Source organism: Protopterus annectens, chromosome 4.part0 (genome assembly GCF_019279795.1).
Source record: "Protopterus annectens isolate FY-2018-M chromosome 4.part0, PAN1.0, whole genome shotgun sequence".
NCBI classification, from domain to species: Eukaryota; Metazoa; Chordata; order Ceratodontiformes; family Protopteridae; genus Protopterus; species Protopterus annectens.
The window spans coordinates 1,492,435,589-1,492,455,804 of NC_056733.1; the positions used below are offsets into that span (position 1 = coordinate 1,492,435,589).

The following is a 20,216-nucleotide window of genomic DNA, read 5'->3' on the forward strand; positions in this document are numbered from 1 at the left end:
GGTGGGGAATGTGTCAGGCTCTTCAGGAGTGGATACCAGTGTTGTCTTGGCCAGTCTGGAGCAATGAGAATCATCTTTGGCCTCTCTGCTCTGGCTTTTAATAGAACTTTGGGCAGAAGAGGAAGAGGTGGAAAGGCATAGACTGTCAATGTTGTCCAATTGAAAGAAAGTGCGTCCACTTTCCAGGCCTGTGGATGACAGGTTCTTGAGCAAAATTTTTTCAGTTGGTAATTTCTGTGGGTAACAAAGATATCTATGTCTGGCCGACCCCATGCCTGAATTATCTTTGCGAAAACTTGAGGATGCAACTTCCATTCGTGTGGATCTGTCATATTTTTGCTTAGGTGGTCTGCCAGCGTGTTTTCCTTCCCTGGCAGGAATTGTGCTTGAAGTTGGATTTGCAATTCCAGAGCCGTGTTCCAAAGGGACATGGCTAGTCTGCACAGGGTGTATGAATGAGTTCCTCCCTGTTTGTTTATGTACCACATCACTGTGGTGTTTTGTCCTTATCAATAGCTGGCCTGGATGCAGTAGGTCTTTGAAGGCCATAATAGCATTTTGCACTGCTAGCATTTCCTTTTGATTGATGTGTAGGTGCTTCTCCTTTTGGGACCATTTGCCCTGAATGCACTGATCTGTCATGTGCGCCCCCCAGGCATAGTCTGAGGCGTGTCTGTTGTGATGATATGATTTGCTTGAGGCATGCAGAAGGGGAGACCTATGTTTCTTTGGCATGCTTGAGCCCACCACAGAAATTCCTTTTGAAGACATGGAATGAGTGGTATAATTGTTTCCAAACTGTGGCTGTGTTGAGACCATATGTTTTTTTAGGTACCATTGAAGTTTCCTCGTATGCAGCTTTGCACATGGGATCAGCAGGATGCAAGATGCCATGAATCCCAGAGCCTGCAGGACTTTCCTTGCAGTCAGCCTGGTGAAGGTTGCCATTTTTCTGAAGTACTGAGTTAGTTGCCCTTGCTTCTCTGGCGTGAGGTAGGCCATCTGGGTGTTTGTATTCAAGCTGGCACCCAGGAAAATTATTGCTTCAGAGGGTATTAGTTTTGATTTCTTTTTGTTGACTGTGTATCCCAGAAATTTCAACAATTTTATTACAAACGTCAGGTGTTTCAGAAGTATGTGCTTGCTGTCCGCTTGGATCAGGCAGTCATCCAGATATGGGTATATTTGTATCCCTTGAAGTCTGCAGAAGGCAATTACTGATGCCAGGCATTTCTTAAACACTCTGGGCGCAGTAGATAAGCCAAAGGGCAATGCAGAGAATTGATAATGGGTTGAACCTGCAAGAAATCTGAGGTATCTTCTGCAATCTTGTCTGATAGGGACATGCAGGTATGCCTCCTTGAGGCCCAATGTTACCAGCCAAGACTCCTTGCCCAGCATGGGAAGAAGCTGCTGTAATGTGAGCATCTTGAATTTTGGTACGAGTAGATATGTGTTTAGGATGGATAGGTCCAAAATAGGTCTCCAAATCTTTGTCCTTCCTTGGTACCAGGAATAGTCTGGAATAAAAACCTTAACCCTGTACTTTTGCAGGTACCTCTTGAATAGCTTTCATGTCCGTGAGAGCTGAAATTTGTTTTTGTACCTCTGCCCTTTGATTTTGTGGCAGGTTTGGCATGCCTCTCATTTTTGGAAGGATGTGAAAATGGAATCTGTAGCCTCTGTCTACAATGTCCAGGATCCATTTATCTTTTGTGACAATATGCCAATTTTTTGAAAATAATGCCAGTTTTCCACCTAAAGGTGCTGCCATTAAAGCTTTGCTTGGCATGCAAAGGGGAATGTCATCGTGTCTGCTTTCTGAATGACTGTGATCTATCTTCTCCACCTCTTGGTGTAGGTGCTTGCCATTGTCTGGCTCTAAATGATCCTTGAGATTGCCCTCTACCCCTCGGGCGCCTGTATCTACCTCTGAGGTCTATCCGTGGCTGGAAAGGACCAATTTTTTGAAGGCCAGTTTCTGCTGAAACGTGGAGGTTGTACCTGTAGGAAATCTTTCACCATTTGCATTGATCTTGCCTTTTCCTCCATTTTCTTTAGTACCTCCTCAGCTTTAACACCAAACAATACATCTTTTTGAAGAGGTGCATCTAGTAATTTAGCTTTAACATGATCTGGTAAGGTTTGCTCTGAGCCAAGCATGTCTACGTATGACAGACCCTGTAACAGCAGCTCTACATGAGGCCTCTAAAGCATCAAAACCACATTGCAAGGTATGTTTACCCACTTGCTCTACACTATACAACAAATCCTGCAACTCCTTTAAATCTGGTTGTTCAGGTTGTGTCATTTTGCTTTTCCAACTGTGATAACAAAAACTGTTGATACTTTAACATATGGAACTGACAGTTTAATGCCCTCATGGTTAAAGTGGACGAGGTGTATACCTTTTTCCCCCACCTTTCTAAAGCTCTGGAATCTCTCTCTGAAGGTAATGGGATTTTGGCAGTAGAGGCCTTAATTCCCTTGGGACCCTGTGAAATAGTTTCTGGGTCAGCAGCATGGCTTTTGTATAGGAATTGGTGTGAATCAGGGACCCGGTAATACCCATCAGGTTTAACAGGACTGGGTTGAGGCTGGCTTCGGTGTACACATCTAAAATATCCAAGACAGGAGGGATAGCCAGAGGCCTGTGCTGAGGAAGCAAGAGAAAATCCCTGAGCCTTTTCTTGGAATCTGAGTAATCTTGGCCTTCCCAGTGAAAGTGTTCCCTCAAGGTATGTAAGGTTTCCCCAAAAGAATAGTCCTCATGGGGGGGGGGGGGGGGCCGAGGGAATGGACTCCTCAGCATCAGAATCTTCAAAAGGGGAATATGAATATTCCTGGTCCTCAGAATGTTCTGAGGTAATAGAGGCTTGGTCTGAGGAAGGGTAGTCTTCCTCCAATCTGGGCCTTTTGTCCGAGGGGGGTTGAGAACCCCCGATAAGAGTAATCAAATCCTCAGCCATTTTGAGCATCTGTTTTTTAGGCATGGGGCCTTGACAGGGGCTCTGTGGAGCTTTTCTTTTAGTTTGCATGGCTGCTTTAGATTTTGTGAAAGCCTTAATGGAAAAAGAGGAAGGCCTGAAGACACCTTGAGAGGTGGCAGGCCTGTCTAAAGTCTGAGTTTCCCTGCGAAGAGTGGCGTCGGTATCTGTAGTCGGAGTGGGGGCCGAGCAGCCTGCGACCTCGGGCACAGGAGACACCGCCAAAGAAGCGTCATCGGTACTCAGGGGCTGCATAGGCGCCTCACTGAGGACCGGAGCACCTGTAGCCGGCTTTAGCGTGGTGTCAGTAGAAGTCGCGGACCTCGTTTGTTGGTCCTTATCTTTGCGTCTTTTAGTCAAAACTGGAGTCTGAGTATCCGACGACATAATGCAATTAAATTTTTTACCAAAATAGTGTTGGGCGAACTCCGCCCGACGCTTAATAGTGCGTTTGTTGAATCTAGCACAGAAACGACAGACCGAGACGTTGTGGTCTGGGCCTAAGCAAGGAATGCAGAAGGAATGGAAATCCTTATGCGGTCTTTGCTTCCCACATGAAATGCAATTATTAACTGCCTGACATCGGTCTGAGGCAAGAAAAGTTTCCCCAACGGGGTACTTAGCTTTCAAGAAGACTTCGGCTGAAATATTTTCGTAAATCTCAGTAGCTGACCGACCGGCAGTTGCGAACTGCTTCTGCTTCAGGCACCGCACGGCAAGAAAGACTGAAGAAAATGGCGTCTGCTGGTTCTTTTATACCCCTGCCGCACTGACGTCAGGGAAGAAGCGACTACAACCGACGTCGGACCTAGACTTTGGAATTCAGCCGACAGAGGACCCACCTGACGGCAGGATAACCCATCTGTTATGACTGCAGCTGTATGCACGATGAACATCTGCAAGCATAATTCATTATCCTTAATCAGCCATAGGAACAACCTGCTCTTCCCAACAGGCTTTAAAAGACAGTAAAAAGTACTGAAGACTTAAGGGGCTGCTCTTCCTTTAGATGAGTTGTATGCCAAGATCCTGGGCATTATAGAGATGGGTGGGGGTTCAATTCTACCTTGAAATGCCCAAAAGGTCCAAGTGTTATATCTGTATAGCATATGTCATCCTGCCGCCAATTCCAGTGGATCAGGCACAATTACTACAGCAATGAACCTTTATAAGCATTTCATGTTGCTAAAAGGCAGTAGTCCCACATTCTACCAACTACTCCAAAGGAAAGTATTTTTTTAATAACTTCTAATGCTTAGCATCCAAGCAATTTCCCCATTCAAAGCATTCCATCATTAAAGAGATGCACTCAACTGATGGGACTACTAGACTATGAATTAGCTTGCGCATGTACTTTGAGAACTGAAACAAAACTGTATCGCATCCAACTGACTTCAGTAAACTTGTAGTAGCCAATTCTGACTACCATAGATGGGACCTCGTAGCAAAGGATCCTGTCTATTTTAAGCTGTTCTGGGATAGAACAACAGGTTCAAATGATGTGCCCGTTGTCATAAACTTAGTCTTGACATCTGAAGTTATGCTAGTCCTGTGGAATTAACCATCATTTAAGCTATATAAAAACACAACTACAAATAAAGCATTTTTTTTGCAACAGCCCCCCCCCAATCTTTCATGTTATGTATGTAAGCAGGCAACGATTCAGAAAAAAAGTCAAACTGCTCAGTTCTGCCAAAATGTACAACAGTAAAATTTAGTAGCACAAAGCAAACTCACCATGCCCCAGTCATACTCAACAGTAAAGCATTCTGCAGGCTATAAATAACCAAACTTCCCTTCCAACAGCATTAGCTAAGAAGAAATGAACTAGAAAGTTTCAGTGCATAACCAGACACAGAACATGACATGTACTACTGTCAGAACATGAAGTTAATATCATAGCAGTATTTAACAAAATCCAACCAGAACCCTAACCAATTACTTTACATTTGAAGGTCAGGAAAAAAGATCAACCTCCTAACCTACTTGCCAGCATCTAAATATTCAACATTTCTGAAAATTCCAGTGCCTACACAGAACAGCTTCAGATAGAATTAGTGTGTTGCTGTCTTTCGGCTTTTCCCGGTTAGGGGTCGCCACAGCGGAACTCCGGTCCGCTAATGATTGGCAGTTGTTTTTTATGGTGTCAAGTTGCCAGCCCGATGCCCAACCTTCAACGAAGGCACTCCCATTCAACGCATGTCTTTCGAATGCCCACTCGACCGCGGGGAGGACATACAGACTCCACACAGAAGGCACTCTCAACCCAAGCAGAGATAGAATTAGTGTGTATACTACAAATTTTTGATGCAAGTGTTGAGTGTCTATGCAACATTCTTGGAACTGGGTTAATGGGAAGGAACAGCTCTTTGTAATGAGAAACATGGCCCTTGGATGGAGCTGTTCTTTCAACTGAAAGTTTCAGAACACAGAGACATTATCCACTTATGTTCCAGTGGAGAGCCGAGAAGGGCAAACTCCCTGAAAATGAGCCACAAGTCTAATAGGACTACACCTGTAAACAAAAGAAAATGTTTACAATCTAGTGAAGTCTAGCTTGTTGACCACAGTGACTTGTTAAATTGTGCACTCATAAGCTGTGGGCTGAAGCTTTCTTTTTTTTTGGGGGGGGGGGGGTGAACATACTTCCTACCATAATACCCCCATTAAACAGGGGTATAAATAGCTTTTGTTGTTACACACACACACATACTACCACAAAAGGAGTACATGAACACAATTTTGTACTGACTTCTGCTTTTGTGTGAAACAATGCTTTGAGGAACAGTTCACTGGGAAAAGATAATCAAGCCCTTGCATGAAAATCCTATGAAAACGTCACACTGCTTCAAATGCAACTACTGAATATGCACTGCAGAAATGCCTCGCATACCCAATTCTCCTTGATCCCGCAACACCTTTCACACAGTCTTCAGCATCCCCCCCCCCCCCAAAGTTATTGCTAAAGATTCAATGAATAGCAAAGGATGAGCAGGACCCCAATGTGTTATCACCACACCATCACTAATACATGTTCACAAGTTCACATTACATACACTGCACGACTGAGCACTTTCTTATTTACTGCAAAAGAAAATAGGATTCTCTGATTGCTTGCATCACTGGGCACCAGTATGAATACAGGGAAAAAACCCAGTACAAAATGGACTAACACAGATGCCAAGACTCACGTCCTCCCCCCTCTCCAATGTACCAAAAAAACAGGAAGATGTACAGTTTACAAATACGGCAAACTAGTTTGTTTTGAGTATTAAATTATGTACGTACCTGGCTCTTTCATTTTAGAGGCCAACTCATCAAGTGTGGTGACCTCGACTTCTTCAGGAGCATGGATCACCATGACCGTGCTTCCCAAGACACTCAGCATGCAGCCCAGTTTACCAAATAGGTTAAGTCTCTCTTCCAGTAGATAAGACGACATAACTGCACTGCAGAGAAAAAATACATGCTGTTAATGAAAGCAACTTGCTATAAATTATGAAGTAATTAACAGCAACAAAACAAGAGGATCACATAACACTACAAAATACAGTAATGAATAAATGCAAACTATCAAATCTAATTTTTTTTTTTAACCAAGCATTGTTTTAAAGGGGGTATTTTCTAGTGGATTTAAAAAGTTGGCTGCAGTATGCACTGCTGCACATATGCGAAGGATAAGAGAGGGCCATGCGAGTATATAGAGATTAATGATAGAGAGGGCAGGGTATTAGTGAACAGTTAATCAAACTTTTTCAGGGAACCTGAATAAACTAAACAGGTGTAGCTCAGTAGCCAAAAATAAAGACTTTGCAACTTTTAAAGCATGTATGATACAGAGACAAGAAAGCCATGCATATTGCAGCAAAGTAAACGATGAAATAAAGCTTTTTAACTGAAACCAAAGAGGCGACCCCCCCCCCCAGAATTACCCTTTTTTTTTTCTTGCAACAAAGCATTTTAAAAAGAAAGAAGTTCCAAAACAACAAGTTTCAAACATGTATATGTAGAGGGGGAGCCCTCGTTCTCCTGCAGTGACTGGTTAGTAAAAAGGCAGTTACTGGAACATGGTCTTGGGTTGTGTTTACTACAAAGCTTTATTGCCAAAGGTAGTGAAAAAGGGGAAGCTATACAGAGACAAGGTAGTGAAAAGGGGAAGTTATACAAAGATAAAGTGTTGATTGTGCTGCAATGTAGGCAGCTATCATTTTGAGACCAGATTAACAGAGCTGCATACACTGAATGCAAATGTACAAATATAAATGTTCACAAGAAATGGAAGGGACAAATTCTGCTTACAAAATATAGGTTTTCAGATGGATTTAATAAGAACTTTAAAAGACTATAGTTCGAACAGATTTGTGAGGAGCACTTGACTATATGAACCAGCAGTGCAATAGGCAAGTCATTATGGAATGGCCAAAAAAAAAATTTACCCCCATTTATTTGATCTGAAAGATTGGTTTGAGAGAGTTTTAGATATAGGGGTGGTGTACATCTATTCTCAAATAAAGCAAAGCACAGAATATCTGTCAGGCAGCTGGTGATCAGACTGAAGAGGAAGGAACTGTGCTGTGTTACAAAAAAAACTTCAATATAGTTTGACTGGGGTGACTGTAGGTAGGGTGAACGGAGTCACCAAGGTTTATCACTTACCAGGCACTGTTGTCTTTTGAGCTAGGTCAAAATATTTTACAGTAGATTTACACCATTTAATGGTGTAAATCACAAAAACTATTCAGTTGGATTCTTTTGTAAATACATTATGGTTTCTGAACTTAAAAATTAACACGAATTGGATAAGAGAAAGTAAAATATATGTTTACTTTTCATCTCAATACTCACTATTTACAATAGTGAAGATGAATGGACAGAAGCGCATCCGGGAGGGAAGATTTTTACAACATGAACAGAAATATTAATGGATTTACTAATGCCAACACTATTTTTTATGGAAAGTAAAGCCTTAGACAACTGCAATACAAAAAAGGACATCTGAATAACCATCAGAAGGTTTTGATTATGGAGTGTGCGGTCTTTGTTACAGAAAGAAAGAAGCATCTCAAATGATCTCTACTACATGTCCCTTGTATACAAAAAGGGAAATGATATTTTCTGTTAGAGGAGGCTACGTGGGTATACAGGTGCAGCATATTTTGAGGTTTGTAGGTATATAATTACACCCAGAGACAGAGTGGACATAATTTCATAGAATTACAGCTCTTCTACAGGGCATTGATTTTTATAAAACTAGAATCATCACAATACACCCATTCTTACACAGTTAAAGATCACAGATAATTAAATTTGCCAGGATTTCCTCTTTAGGAGGGCAATGGAGATTTCCCATTTATTTTCTGAAGCAATACACACCTACTTCTTTACGCCAATTAAAATAGAATTAATTTACAACATAGTAAATCGGAGAATGACTAAGAAATGGGACTAGTTTAAAAACGCATCTTAAAAGGGAGATGCCCCCAGATATCATTGTTCTAGATTAGATTTGCAGACTAAAAAATTCAAAGATCTGTAGACCAAGCATAATGATGAATCAGTCAAGGAAGAAAGGTTGATAGACATGTGAAGGATGGATAAAAAGCATAAACTGTTACGACAGTCACACAAAGACAGTTATGTCTGCAGCTCTACTGATCACAGGTTACTGACTACAAGACAGAGGGAGCAAAAATGTGAAGGATTGTAGCTCGTATGTAATTCTTAGACATGAAATCCAGACCACCAATCAGTAACCTAGCCCACATTCCCAACTGTCTGGTCAAGTGACTTGTTCAAGGTCACAGTAAGCAAATTAAGACTAAAGAAATCAAAGCTTATACCACAGGAAGTAGCATCAACAGCCTGCAGCCTTTCATATATACAAGTCTTAGCAAACAGTCAGAATCACAGCCTGTACACCTTGTATATGTGAAGTAATGATATCAACCATTATGCCAACCCCACAGTCCTCTATGCTGCCAGACATGGCTGGTTTGAAGAAAGTGGATGAGACATAATATCCAAATATACTTGCAGATCATCAGTCAGTTAAAAGACAAACACAAAGGTGCTGCAGAATAGAAGACAAAACTTTGAGAACTCCTGGTTTACAGCAGTTAGAAGTGAAGCAGGAGGAGAAAAGTACAATTGTATACACTTACCATAAATGTAGATGTTAAGAGTGTATTCACTGTTGCAGTCATTGCATTTGGGTTATCCTGCTGGCAGGTTGCCCTCAGTCGGCCTGAATTCCAAAGTCTTGGGTCCTGCGTCAGCCGCTGTCGCCTCTTCCCTGACGTCAGGTTGTCAGGGGTATAAAAGATGCAACAGACGCCATTTTCTTCAGTTTTTCTTGCCCCAAATGTCAGGTTTCCCCAAAAGGGTAGGCTAAAAATATGTAAATAAAACATACATGCCCCAAAATAAGCTTTACCTTCATCTATAAGCAAATACACCACCTAGGTTGTATAGATTAGAGAAGTAAAGATAAGTTCCAGCAAAAAATAAGGGGGATGGCGGGTGGGTAACCTGGACTGCAACAGTCAATACACTCGAACATCTACATTTATGGTAAGTGTACACAACTGTACTATGTTCTTCATGTTTCACTGTTGCAGTCATTACATTTGGGTAGATTCCCAAAGCTATGGTTGGGGGGCTGGAGCTAAACAACATTAGGAGCGGCTATGAGGCCCTGCAGTACTGCAGTGGCAAAGCCTGCCCTGGATTTAGAGTAAAGAGGCAGATTGTAATGTTTTGTAAAGGTATGTGCTGAACTCCAATGTAGCAGCCTCTAAAATGTCTTTGGTTGGTACTCCCGAGAAAAGCTGCAGAAGTGGCTGCAGCTCTGGCTGAATGTGGCCTAATGCCCTTAGGCACTGGCTTGCCATGCTGTGAGTAGCAGAAATGAATGCAGTGACCTATCCACTTTGAAATAGTCTGGTTGGAGATAGAACAATTACTAGTGGCATATGCCGCAGCAGCACAAGGAAAGGCTGTCTTTCTGAAAACTTTAGTTTTGTCCAAGTAGAATCTAAGTTGTCTGTGTATGTCCAAAGAACGCAGAATTCCCCCCCCCCCGTTCTGTGGATTTGGATAAAAAGTTGGCAAATGTATAGTTTGGTTAAGGGCTACACTGGATACCACCTTAGGCATAAATGTAGGGTTTGCTCTCAGAGAGACCCTGTCTGGATAAAAAAAGATAAAGGGTTCCACAGCCATGAGAGCCTGTAGCTCTGAAACTCGTCTTGCAGAAGTTATTGCTAGGAGCAGAGCTGTTTTCCAAGATAAGAACTTTATATCCGCAGTAGCAGCTGGCTCAAAAGGAGGTAATGTGAGTTTTTCCAAGACATAGTGGAGGTCCCATGCAGGTATTGGTGTTCTCCTTGGATGCCTTAGGTTTTTGGCTCCTCTGAGGTACTGCTTTAATAAAGGATGTGAAAAGAGTGGTGGCTCTGTATTGTAATGAGCCGAAATGGCAGAGGCATGGATTTTAATTGATGAAAAAGATAGACCTTTACCCAGCATCTCAGTTAAGTATTGCAAAATCTGAGGAATATTTGGGACAGCTGTATCAGTTCCTTGAGCTTGGTTCCAAGCACAAAATCTCTTCCATTTCCCAGCATATGATTTTCTAGTACTAGGCCTTCTGGCTTCTAAAATGACATCCATCACAGCTTTACTGAGAGGTGTGGTTTGTATGGCTACATTATCTGCCATGCTGCCAGGTTTAGGGTCCTTAGTTGGCTGTGCAGAATCTGATCGTTTTGCTGGGACAGCAGATGAGGTATTTGAGGTAAGGTCCAGGCTGGGCATTGGGACAAGTTCCTTAAGCTCGGATACCAGTACTGGCGTGGCCAGTCTAGGGCAATCAGAATCATTTTTGGTTTCTCCTGTCTGACCTTCAGGACTACCTTGGGGAGGAGAGGCAGTGGAGGAAAGGCATATACTAATAGATTTGTCCAGTTGAAAGATAAGGCGTCCAATTTCCAAGCTTGTCTGTGATAGGTCCTTGTGCAGAATCTTTTTAGTTGATTGTTGTGAGGGGAGGCAAATAGATCTATATCCGGGCGTCCCCATTTCTTTGTTATGCTGAAGACGTGTGGATCCAGGTGCCGCTCATGGGGATCCATGAGGTTTCTGCTTACTTAGTCTGCCACAGTATTTTCCTTTCCTGGCAGGAATTGTGCCTGTAGATGGACTTGGTAAGTCAATGCTGTGTCCCATAAAGCCATGGCTTGTCTGCAAAGGGGGTAAGAATGAGTGCCCCCCTGCTTGGTTATGTACCACATGACCGTGATGTTGTCTATCTTTATCAGTAGTTATCCCAGATGAAATAGGTCCTTGAAGGCCGTCAGGGCATTTTGAACAGCTAGCATCTCTTTTTGATTGATATGTAGATGCTTTTGGTTTGTGGACCAGGTGCCCTGAATGCCTCTTCCTGCCATGTGTGCCCCCCAGGCATAATCTGAAGCATCTGTCGTTAGGCTCTGCCTGGCTGGGGGTAGTGAGAATGGCTGTCCCTTGTTTTGGTGACAAACCTTTGCCCATCATCGAAACTCCTGTTGCAGGCAGGGAATGAGAGTAATCATGGTTTCCAGGCTGTGGCAATGTTGTGTCCAGACACTTTTTAGGTACCACTGAACTTTCCTCATATGCAGTCTTGCATATGGAATTAGTAAGATGCAGGATGCCATGAAGCCCAAAGCCTGCAGAATTTTTCTTGCAGATAACTGGGCCTTTGTTACCATTTCCTTGAAATAGGTAGTCAGTTGTCTTTGTCTGGAGTGAGATAAGTCATCTGGGCAGTTGTATTTAAGCTTGCACCCAGGAATATCATCTCTTGAGAGGGTAAGAGTTTTGATTTATTTTTGCTGACTGTGTATTCTAGGCATGTCAAAAGTCTTTTCACAAATGTCAGATGCTGAAGTAGAATGTCCTTGTTCTCTGCTTGTATGAGGCAGTTGGTCCAAGTAAGGATATATTTGTATCCCTCTGTCTGCAGTAAGCAATTAATGGTGCCAGGCACTTTGGCTTAATCTACTGCACCCAGGGTCTTCACAAAGGGCAGTGCAGAAAATTGGTAATGCTTTGAGCCAGCCTTGAATCGGAGGTATCTTCTGCATGATTGTCTGATTGGGACATGCAGGTATGCCTCTTTTAGGTCTAAAGTTACGATCCAAGCCTTGCTGCCCAGCACGGGCAGAAGCTGCTGCAAGGTAAACATCTTGAATTTTGGTATGTCCAGGAAAGTGTTTAGAATAGATAGGTCCAGTATTGGTCTCCATGCTTTGTCCTTTCTGGGTACCAACAGTCTTGAGTAAAATCCCTGTCCCTGCTCTTGCTGTGGCACTTGTTGAATGGCCCTCAAGTCCATGAGAGCTGCGACTTGTTTATGAGCCTCTGCCCACTGATTTTTTGGCAGGTCTGGCCAACCGTTTGTCCTTGGCAGGGTATGGAAGTGAAACTTGTAGCCTTGTGACACTGTCGAGAACCCATTTGTCCTGGGTTATAATGTGCCAATTGAGAAAAAAGTGCTAGTTTTCTCCCTAAGGGTGCTGCCAGAAGATAAGTGCTTGGTGCAGGCAGGGGAAAGTCATTGGGACTGTTTCCTGTATGGTTGTGTCTTGTCTTTGCCACCTTTGGAGGTAGAAGCACCCACCTTTGGAGGTAGAAGCACTCCATTGCTTAGACCTGTAGGAACCTTGCGGCTGTGATCTGCCTCTAGGGCGTCTGGATCTGCCCCTTTGAGGTCTGAGAGACTGGAAAGGACCAATTCTTTGTAGGCCAGTGTCTGCTAAATCTAGGTGGCTGTACCTCTAAGAAATCCTTGACAGTTTGCATAGATTTAGCTTTGTCCTCCATTTTCTTTAACACCTCTTCTGCCTTAACACCAAACAAGGTATCATGTTGCAATGGAGCATCTAATAATTTTGCTTTAACATTATCAGGCAGGTTTTGTTCCTTTAACCAAGCATGCCTCCTAATGACAGAACCCGTAACAGTGGCCCTGCAGGAGGCCTCCAGAGAATCAAAACCACATTGCAAAGTATGCTTTCCAACTTGTTCAGCTGCATGCAATAAATCCTGCATTTCTTTGTTTTCTGCACATTCAGAATTTACCATAATTTTCTGTTTAAGCAGTGTCATGATATATTGCTGATATTTGAGCATTTCATGAAACTGGCAATTTAAGGCCCTTATATCTAAAGTAGCAGATGTGAAAATCTTTTTTCTCCATATATCCAGTGCCATAGAATCCCTGTCAGAGGGGGTAGGGTTTTTTGCAGTGGAATCCTTGACCCCTTTGGGACCCTGAGAAATAGTTTCTGGGTCTGCAGTAGGGTTTTTGAAAATAAATTTATGAGAGTCAGGGACCCTGTAGTATCTGTCCGGTTTAACAAGAGCTGGAGGTAAGGAGTCAGGGGTCAGACTAGACTCTGAAAACACATCTACAATGTCCAACACACGTGGAATAGCTAGAGGCCTGTGTTGAGGTAGTAAAAGGAAGTCTCTGAACCTTTTCTTAGATTTTGAAAAATCTTGGCTCTCCCAGTGGAAGCGCTCTCTCATGGTATGCAAGGTTTCCCCAAAAGAGTAGTCCTCAGGATGAGAAGCTGAAGGAATTGATTCTTCAGCATCAGGCCTGTCCATGTGACTGGTGAACTTGTTTCTTTGCCTTTATAGGTGTTTTAGTCTTTGCCTTTGAAGTCTGTTTAATATATAGTTGTTTAGGTCTGAATACACCCTCAGAAGCCAATGCCTGCTCAGCGGCTCCGGATCCATCTGAGGAAACAATCTCCGAGGATCCAATACCTTGCGTTTCCAGCGGCCTGGCTGACTCTACGTGGGAGTCCGTAGCGGCCTGCGACTCTAAAGTAGCAGGCATCAGGGGCTGCGAAAGCACCTCACTGAGAACTGGTGACTTGCTTAGGAGAAGCTTCGTTGGTGGTTTTGGACCTCGGTTGCCTTTTTTCTTTTTATTTGCGTTTTTTGTGAACTCCAGTAGTCGGATGGCTGTCCAACATTGTACAATTAAATCTTCACCCAAAATAGCTTAATGCAAAATTGTTCCGACGCTTAATAGTGCGTTGGTTAAATCTAGCACAAAACAGACAACTAGAAACATCGTGGTCAGGGCCTAGGCAAGGAATACAGTAAGAGTGAAAGTCCTTATGAGGTATTTGCTTCCCACAAGAAATACAATTAACTTTTTCTGACATCGGTCTGGAGCAAGGAAAAAAAGTTTCCTCAACGGGGTACTTAGCTTTTAATGAAGACTTCGGATCTGAAACTCGAACAAGAAAGTCTCAGGAGTCTGCCGACCAGCACTTGCGAACTGCTTCTGCTTCAGGCACCGCGCGGCAAGAGATTGAAGAAAATGGTGTCGGCTGCATCTTTTATACTCCTGACGACCTGACGTCAGGGAAGAGGTGACAGCAGCCGATGCAGGACCCAAGACTTTGGAATTCAGGCCAACTGAGGGCAACCTGCCAGCAGGATAACCCAAATGTAATTACTGCAACAGTGAAACATGAAGAATATCTAATCCTATTTCTTATAGGTTCATAAGTTCAAAGGCATTTACCAGGCTAACTACTTCAAGAGCCTTCTTAAGCCTAGCCATGCATGCCAAATCTCTGACAAGATCTGATACTCTTGATAAGTGAAAACATGGGCCTGGGAGATTAACCATTTACAGGTTACCTGTGTCCATTAGAGAGAGAGACAAGTGCCAAATCAGGGACAAATTTCCGGTTTCCCATCAAATTGTCCAACTTGCACTTGAATTGGGTTAGGGAGGAACTTTGCTTCACATGGAAGAGGAGTCTATTCCATAGACGTGTAGTCTCTGGGATACATACCTCTCTCTCCAACAGGTCCTATTTATGTCCCAGGCAAGGTTTAAGTCTTCAAATGGGTAATTCTGGTGCGGTTTGTTTTGTGAATATGCAAGAGGTCCACCAGAGTGGGGTCTGACAATGCTCTGTATGCCAGGCATAGACCTCCCCTCAAAAACCTCTAGGAGACAGAATACAAGGATAGGGCCTTGAGGCGGTCTGCACAGGACATTTTACTTGCGGCCTCTAGTCTTTTAGAGAGGAACCTCTGTGTACTTTCTAATTGTTGGACAAGCCTGGTTAGGTACATACTAAAGGGGGCATTGTACTCAATGATAGGTTTGATGAATGCTGAATACAGTGGAACAAACACGTCCTTGGACTTCGATGCCATACGTCTTAAGTTGTGCAACATAGAATAATTTCCTCACCACTGTAGACACATGATGGTCAAAAGCTAGATTGCTATATGTGTGTGTCCCCAAGTCCCCGACTATTGGTTCACCTCTAAGGGGTGTGTTGTCATATGATAGTATCCTTTGGGAAGTCATGCATCCCTGGTAACTATCATGCATTTCCTGGCATTTAATTTTAGTTCATGGCTCTGACAGCAGTTGTTCATCTTGTGTCAGCCCCTCCTGGTGAACAGCTGTGTCAATGTGAGATTAAATGACAGCCCCTAATTTGCAATCATCTGCAAATTTAGTCAGAGACCACGGACATTCCCCTTGACTTCTGAGAAGTAAATGCCAAAAAGCAGTGGTCCAAGACCTGATCCCCGAGGGACTCTACTTGCGACTGGCCTCTTTGTAAAAGTGGATTCCCCAATTCTAACTTCCTGGATCCTACCTCTGAGACAGATGGCTATCCGCTGGGTGACCTGCAAGTTTGTACCTAACCTCAAGTGTCAACAATGCCCAAGTGAGGTATTGTGCCAAATGCCTTGGCCAGGTCAAGGTAGGCAGTGTGAACAATTTTGCCCTCATCCATTGCTTTGATGACCTTCTCAAAGAAGTCCACCAGGTTGGGTAGGCATGATCTGCCCTTAACAAAACCAAACTGGGTTGGTTCCAATGTCTGGAGGTTTGGCTTTACATACAAGACTAGTGAGGCTTATGGGTCTGTAGTTTCCAGGGTCTGTAGATGGCCTACCTTTGTGCAGAGGGATGACTGTTGCCTTTCTCCTTTCATGAGGCACAAAACTAACTGAAGCCTCCAAAAAGGTAATTCCAGAGGCCCTGATAGGTCATGTTTCGTGCCATTTAGAAGGCATCCTGGGATATCATCTAGGCCCACTGATGCAGTGTTCTTGCTCTTGGAGAGAATATCAAGGACCTGTACCCTAGGGACAGTAGGGAGAGTTATTTGATATTTTCCTGAGGGAAGGTTGAGGGGGAGAGGGGTAAAGTTGGTGCTGAATTCATCAGACAGGAGGTTTGCTCTGTCTTCTGGCTCAGTATAGGTGACTCCATTTACAACGAGCTCTGCACACAACTGCACACAACTCTGTATTGCCTTTGAGGTTGCAGACCTAGCTAAAGAATGCTTTGTGGTTGCCCTTGGCTTGGGAGGCCAAACTTAAATCAAATTTGGCTTTGGTAGACTTTGTCCCAGAGTTGTTTGTTTAGTTTGATGAGAGTGCTTTTATCCTGCTGGGTGCTGCACCTCCTAATTTTTGCCATGGTTTTCTTCCTCTTGTTATACAGTCTATTAATTTTGTGATTCCACCAGGGTGGCTTTTTTGAGTTGCTTCTGTACTTCTTCATGGTGGGTACAGCTGCCTCTATGCAGCTATTAACATGCTTTTACAGGGTTTCTGTGAACAGTTCTGCATAGGCAGCAGTGTTCTTAGGGTTTATGGGGGCTTGAAAATTTGCCAGGTTCGCACTTAATAGCAGGAAGTCAGCCTTAGAATACTTTGCGAATATTCCAGGTTTAGCTGGGGGTCCATTTTTTATTTTTACTTCAAAAGGAGACCATTTTGTGGTCTTACCTTACCAGGGAAGGCATTATAGCAGGAAGTCTCCATAAAAGCAGGAGTTAGCAGAGGTTACAGTGGGGCAGACTAGAGGCAAGACTCGCTAAGTGAACTTTGGTTAGACAAGGGAAACATTTTACCCTAGATCAATTCAACTCCTTCATATGTTCTTGAAAACTTAGAATGTTCCTGTTACATAGAAGGAAGCAGTTATATTGGCAGCATCAAAATTAGGGAATGATTCATATCAATTTGGAAGACACTAAGATGCCATAACTCAGAATGAAACTTTTACCTCACCTCGAAAACTTGTGAAATGTTAACTCCACAAGGAATATTTCTAGATGAAGTCATGAATCAGACAATGATCAGTCACATTTAATAGGTAAGAGAACCATCAACATCTATTTGACTTTACTAAAAGAAATTTTATACAAATTGTTCCATAGGTCAGGATAAAATTGAATTTCCTTGAAAATTTCTACAAAAAAGTGTTAACTGTTTTATGAAAAAATAGTTCTAAATTTTTAGATGAAATATTTGTTCTTTTAGCATAGCATTTGACTCGTGTTGAGCTCATCAATTCAAAAGTGTTTTGATATTTGTTTTTTAAGTATAAAAACGATTCAACACTACCATCCCCCTACATGCTTATTTTGTTATTAGATCACGGCTATATACAGTAGGACTGCTGGTGAAGAGATTAGCATGGTATATATTAACCAGTATGTATTGGGGTGAGTTTGTGGGGGTGGGAGGCAAACCTCCTACAACACACTGAAGAGATGCTGACAAAACAGCAAAAGCTGATACTGAAAATCATTGCCTCTGTCCTCAGACAGCAAAAAATGTTTGATATCCGCACTTAAAATAATAATAAAAAAAGTCTATTTAGAACCTTTGGCTACTATGGTAAGGAAGTCAGCCTGTCTAGTCATGAAGCCAGCCATTGTCCTTAATTCATCCCCCCCCCCTTTCTGCAGGCAGGCACAGACACCACTTTTGACAGCCTGACCTAATTCTTCCACTGTTCTGACCCTGTATGCTCTTCATTCCTGCTACACCCAGATTCTCTTTACTAACCAGTCCATCATCTCCAACTCACACATGCTCCCCTGAAGCATCCTCTGCTTACACCACAGGTTCTTAAGCCAAAGTGCACCTGCACGATGAGCACATCACCACCAGCTGTACATCTTGTTCATCCTGCCCTGCTCCTTCATGCTGTTAACATCCTTGGATTGCCCCCCTTTTTAATTTGTTAATGCTCAGCTACATCTTGCCCATTAATTGGTACTCGAATGGAATTTTCTTAATGGTTCACAACAATGGCTTAATGACATGCAATGATATTTCTGCTGTAGCATGCACCTTGTTGCCAGAGTCAGCAACCACTGACGCACAAGATTCACTGCCAGCTGTCACCTTTGTATTCTCCATAGTTGCCCATATAGTACCTCTGGTGACGCATCATTGTGAAGAAAACAGTAAGCCAAGTACATACAGGTCATAGGCAATCAGTGATGTACATCTGCATTTTTTCCACAATTTGTATATTATGTTCCAAACAAAATTTTTTTAAAGATTTCAAAATTACGGTTTTGACTAAAAATGCTGAAAACTATTTCTATAGTCAAGTAAATCCAAAGGATAGCAACAGTTTAATAAAAATGCTCAAATAGTAAGCCATTTTCAAGTGATTATTCTATGGCTGGTATCATTCATGCTATGCTAAAGCTGGATAGCATGAATCCTGCCCCCAGTCACATGCATGATGCCGTGACTAGTATTAGCACTTAGTATTAATACTATTACAGTATTACTGTACACAGCACAGTTTCCTTCCTGTTAACTTGGGTGTTGAAAATGTTGAAGATTTTCAAGGAGTTGACTTCACTGACGCCATGTTTTAACTGACCTAACTGCATACTTACAAAACCTTAAAGAAATTTACCATTTTTCAGGAAGGATGCACCCTTGACAGTTTTTGGCAATGTATGTTGTTTACATCCAGAAGTTTTCTGAATTATTTTTACTGCTGAATTTATTGCAAGTAGAAGGCAGCAGTTCAATTTCTAAACTCATTTTTCAGTAAAACATGCACAGGTAGGTATCCACCTATAATCTGTTTAAGACCGAGCATCAGAATCAATACAATGCTTGTGATGTTAGGGGCTTTGAAGTCTTATGCAAAACTCAATTTGCAATGCACTGAAGGAAAACTCAAAATGAATGCACCTACATGTGTTTGTCTACATATGTTATTCGACAGATATATCAGAGGGTGGTGGGGTGTGATACTGAAGCTCACATTTTTCCTGCATTTTTTTTTTTTTTTGCGCAAATTTCAGTACTGTATCTTTTGACATTTCCCAGTTCTCCGGATCCTGAGTTGGACCTACATTTATTGGCCAGTAGGTTCACTAATCTCTACAGCCTCCGTGTAGGCAACATCATTCACAATCAGCTCAGTGCATTGCTGCATTGTGCTTTCAAGATTACGAACACAACTGGGAAAAAGAAAATGCCTTGTGACCATCTTGGGCTAGGTAGCTATTTTAGCCTCAAACTTGGCTTTTCTGGGTGTTTTTAAGTTCCCAAGTTGTTTATTTCAGTGACAACAGCTCTAACATTCTGGGAATTACTCTTCTGACTTTTGGTCAAAATTATTTTCCTTGCATTACAAAGCTTGCTGAAATTATGGTTCCACCATGTGGGTTTGTTTCTAGGGTTTGCTCTGCACTTGCTCCTAATAGGGTACTGCACAACTACATCAGTTTACATGTTAGTATAATGTGGTGGTATACTTTTCTGCATATTCAATGATGTTAACTGAGTTTGGTTGGAATCTGAATCTAGCCAATGCATCACTTAGGAGTCATCATCTTCTTTCGGCTGTTCCCATTAGGGGTCGCCATAGTGGTTCATCCATTTCTTCCTGTCCTCTGCATCTTGCTCTGTCACACCAACCACCTGCATTGTCCTCTCACCACATCCATAAACCTCAACTTAGGCCTTCCTCTTTTCCTGTTACTGGTAGCTTTATCCTTAGCATCTTTTTCCCAATATACTCAGCATCCCTCCTCAGCACATGTCCAAACCAATGTAATCTTGCCTCTCTGGCTTTGTCTCCAAACCTTCTAACCTGGGCTGACCCTCTAATATACTTATTCTTAATCCTGTCCACCCTCATCACACCCAGTGCAAATCTTAACATCTAACTCTGCCACATCCAGCTCTAACTCCTGCCTTTTTTGTCAATGCCACTGTCTTCAACCCATATAACACAGCTGGTCTCACTACACTCTTGTGGACCTTCCCTTTCACTCTTACTGGTACTCGTCTGTCACAAATCACTCCTGACACTTCTCCACCCACTCCATCCTGCCTGTACTCTCTTCTTCACCTCTC

General features: G+C 42.6%; 1 protein-coding gene across 1 annotated transcript in view; it reads right to left on the reverse strand.

Annotated features, from left to right (window-relative positions):
• The window catches only part of NIPAL4 (NIPA like domain containing 4), a 250,649-nt gene that overhangs the window by 40,889 nt on the left and 189,544 nt on the right, over window positions 1-20,216 (reverse strand). The window contains exon 5 of the mRNA XM_044069333.1: window positions 6,276-6,436. Within this exon, the coding sequence (XP_043925268.1) occupies window positions 6,276-6,436 (161 nt within the window). The remainder of the gene's footprint in view (window positions 1-6,275; window positions 6,437-20,216) is intronic.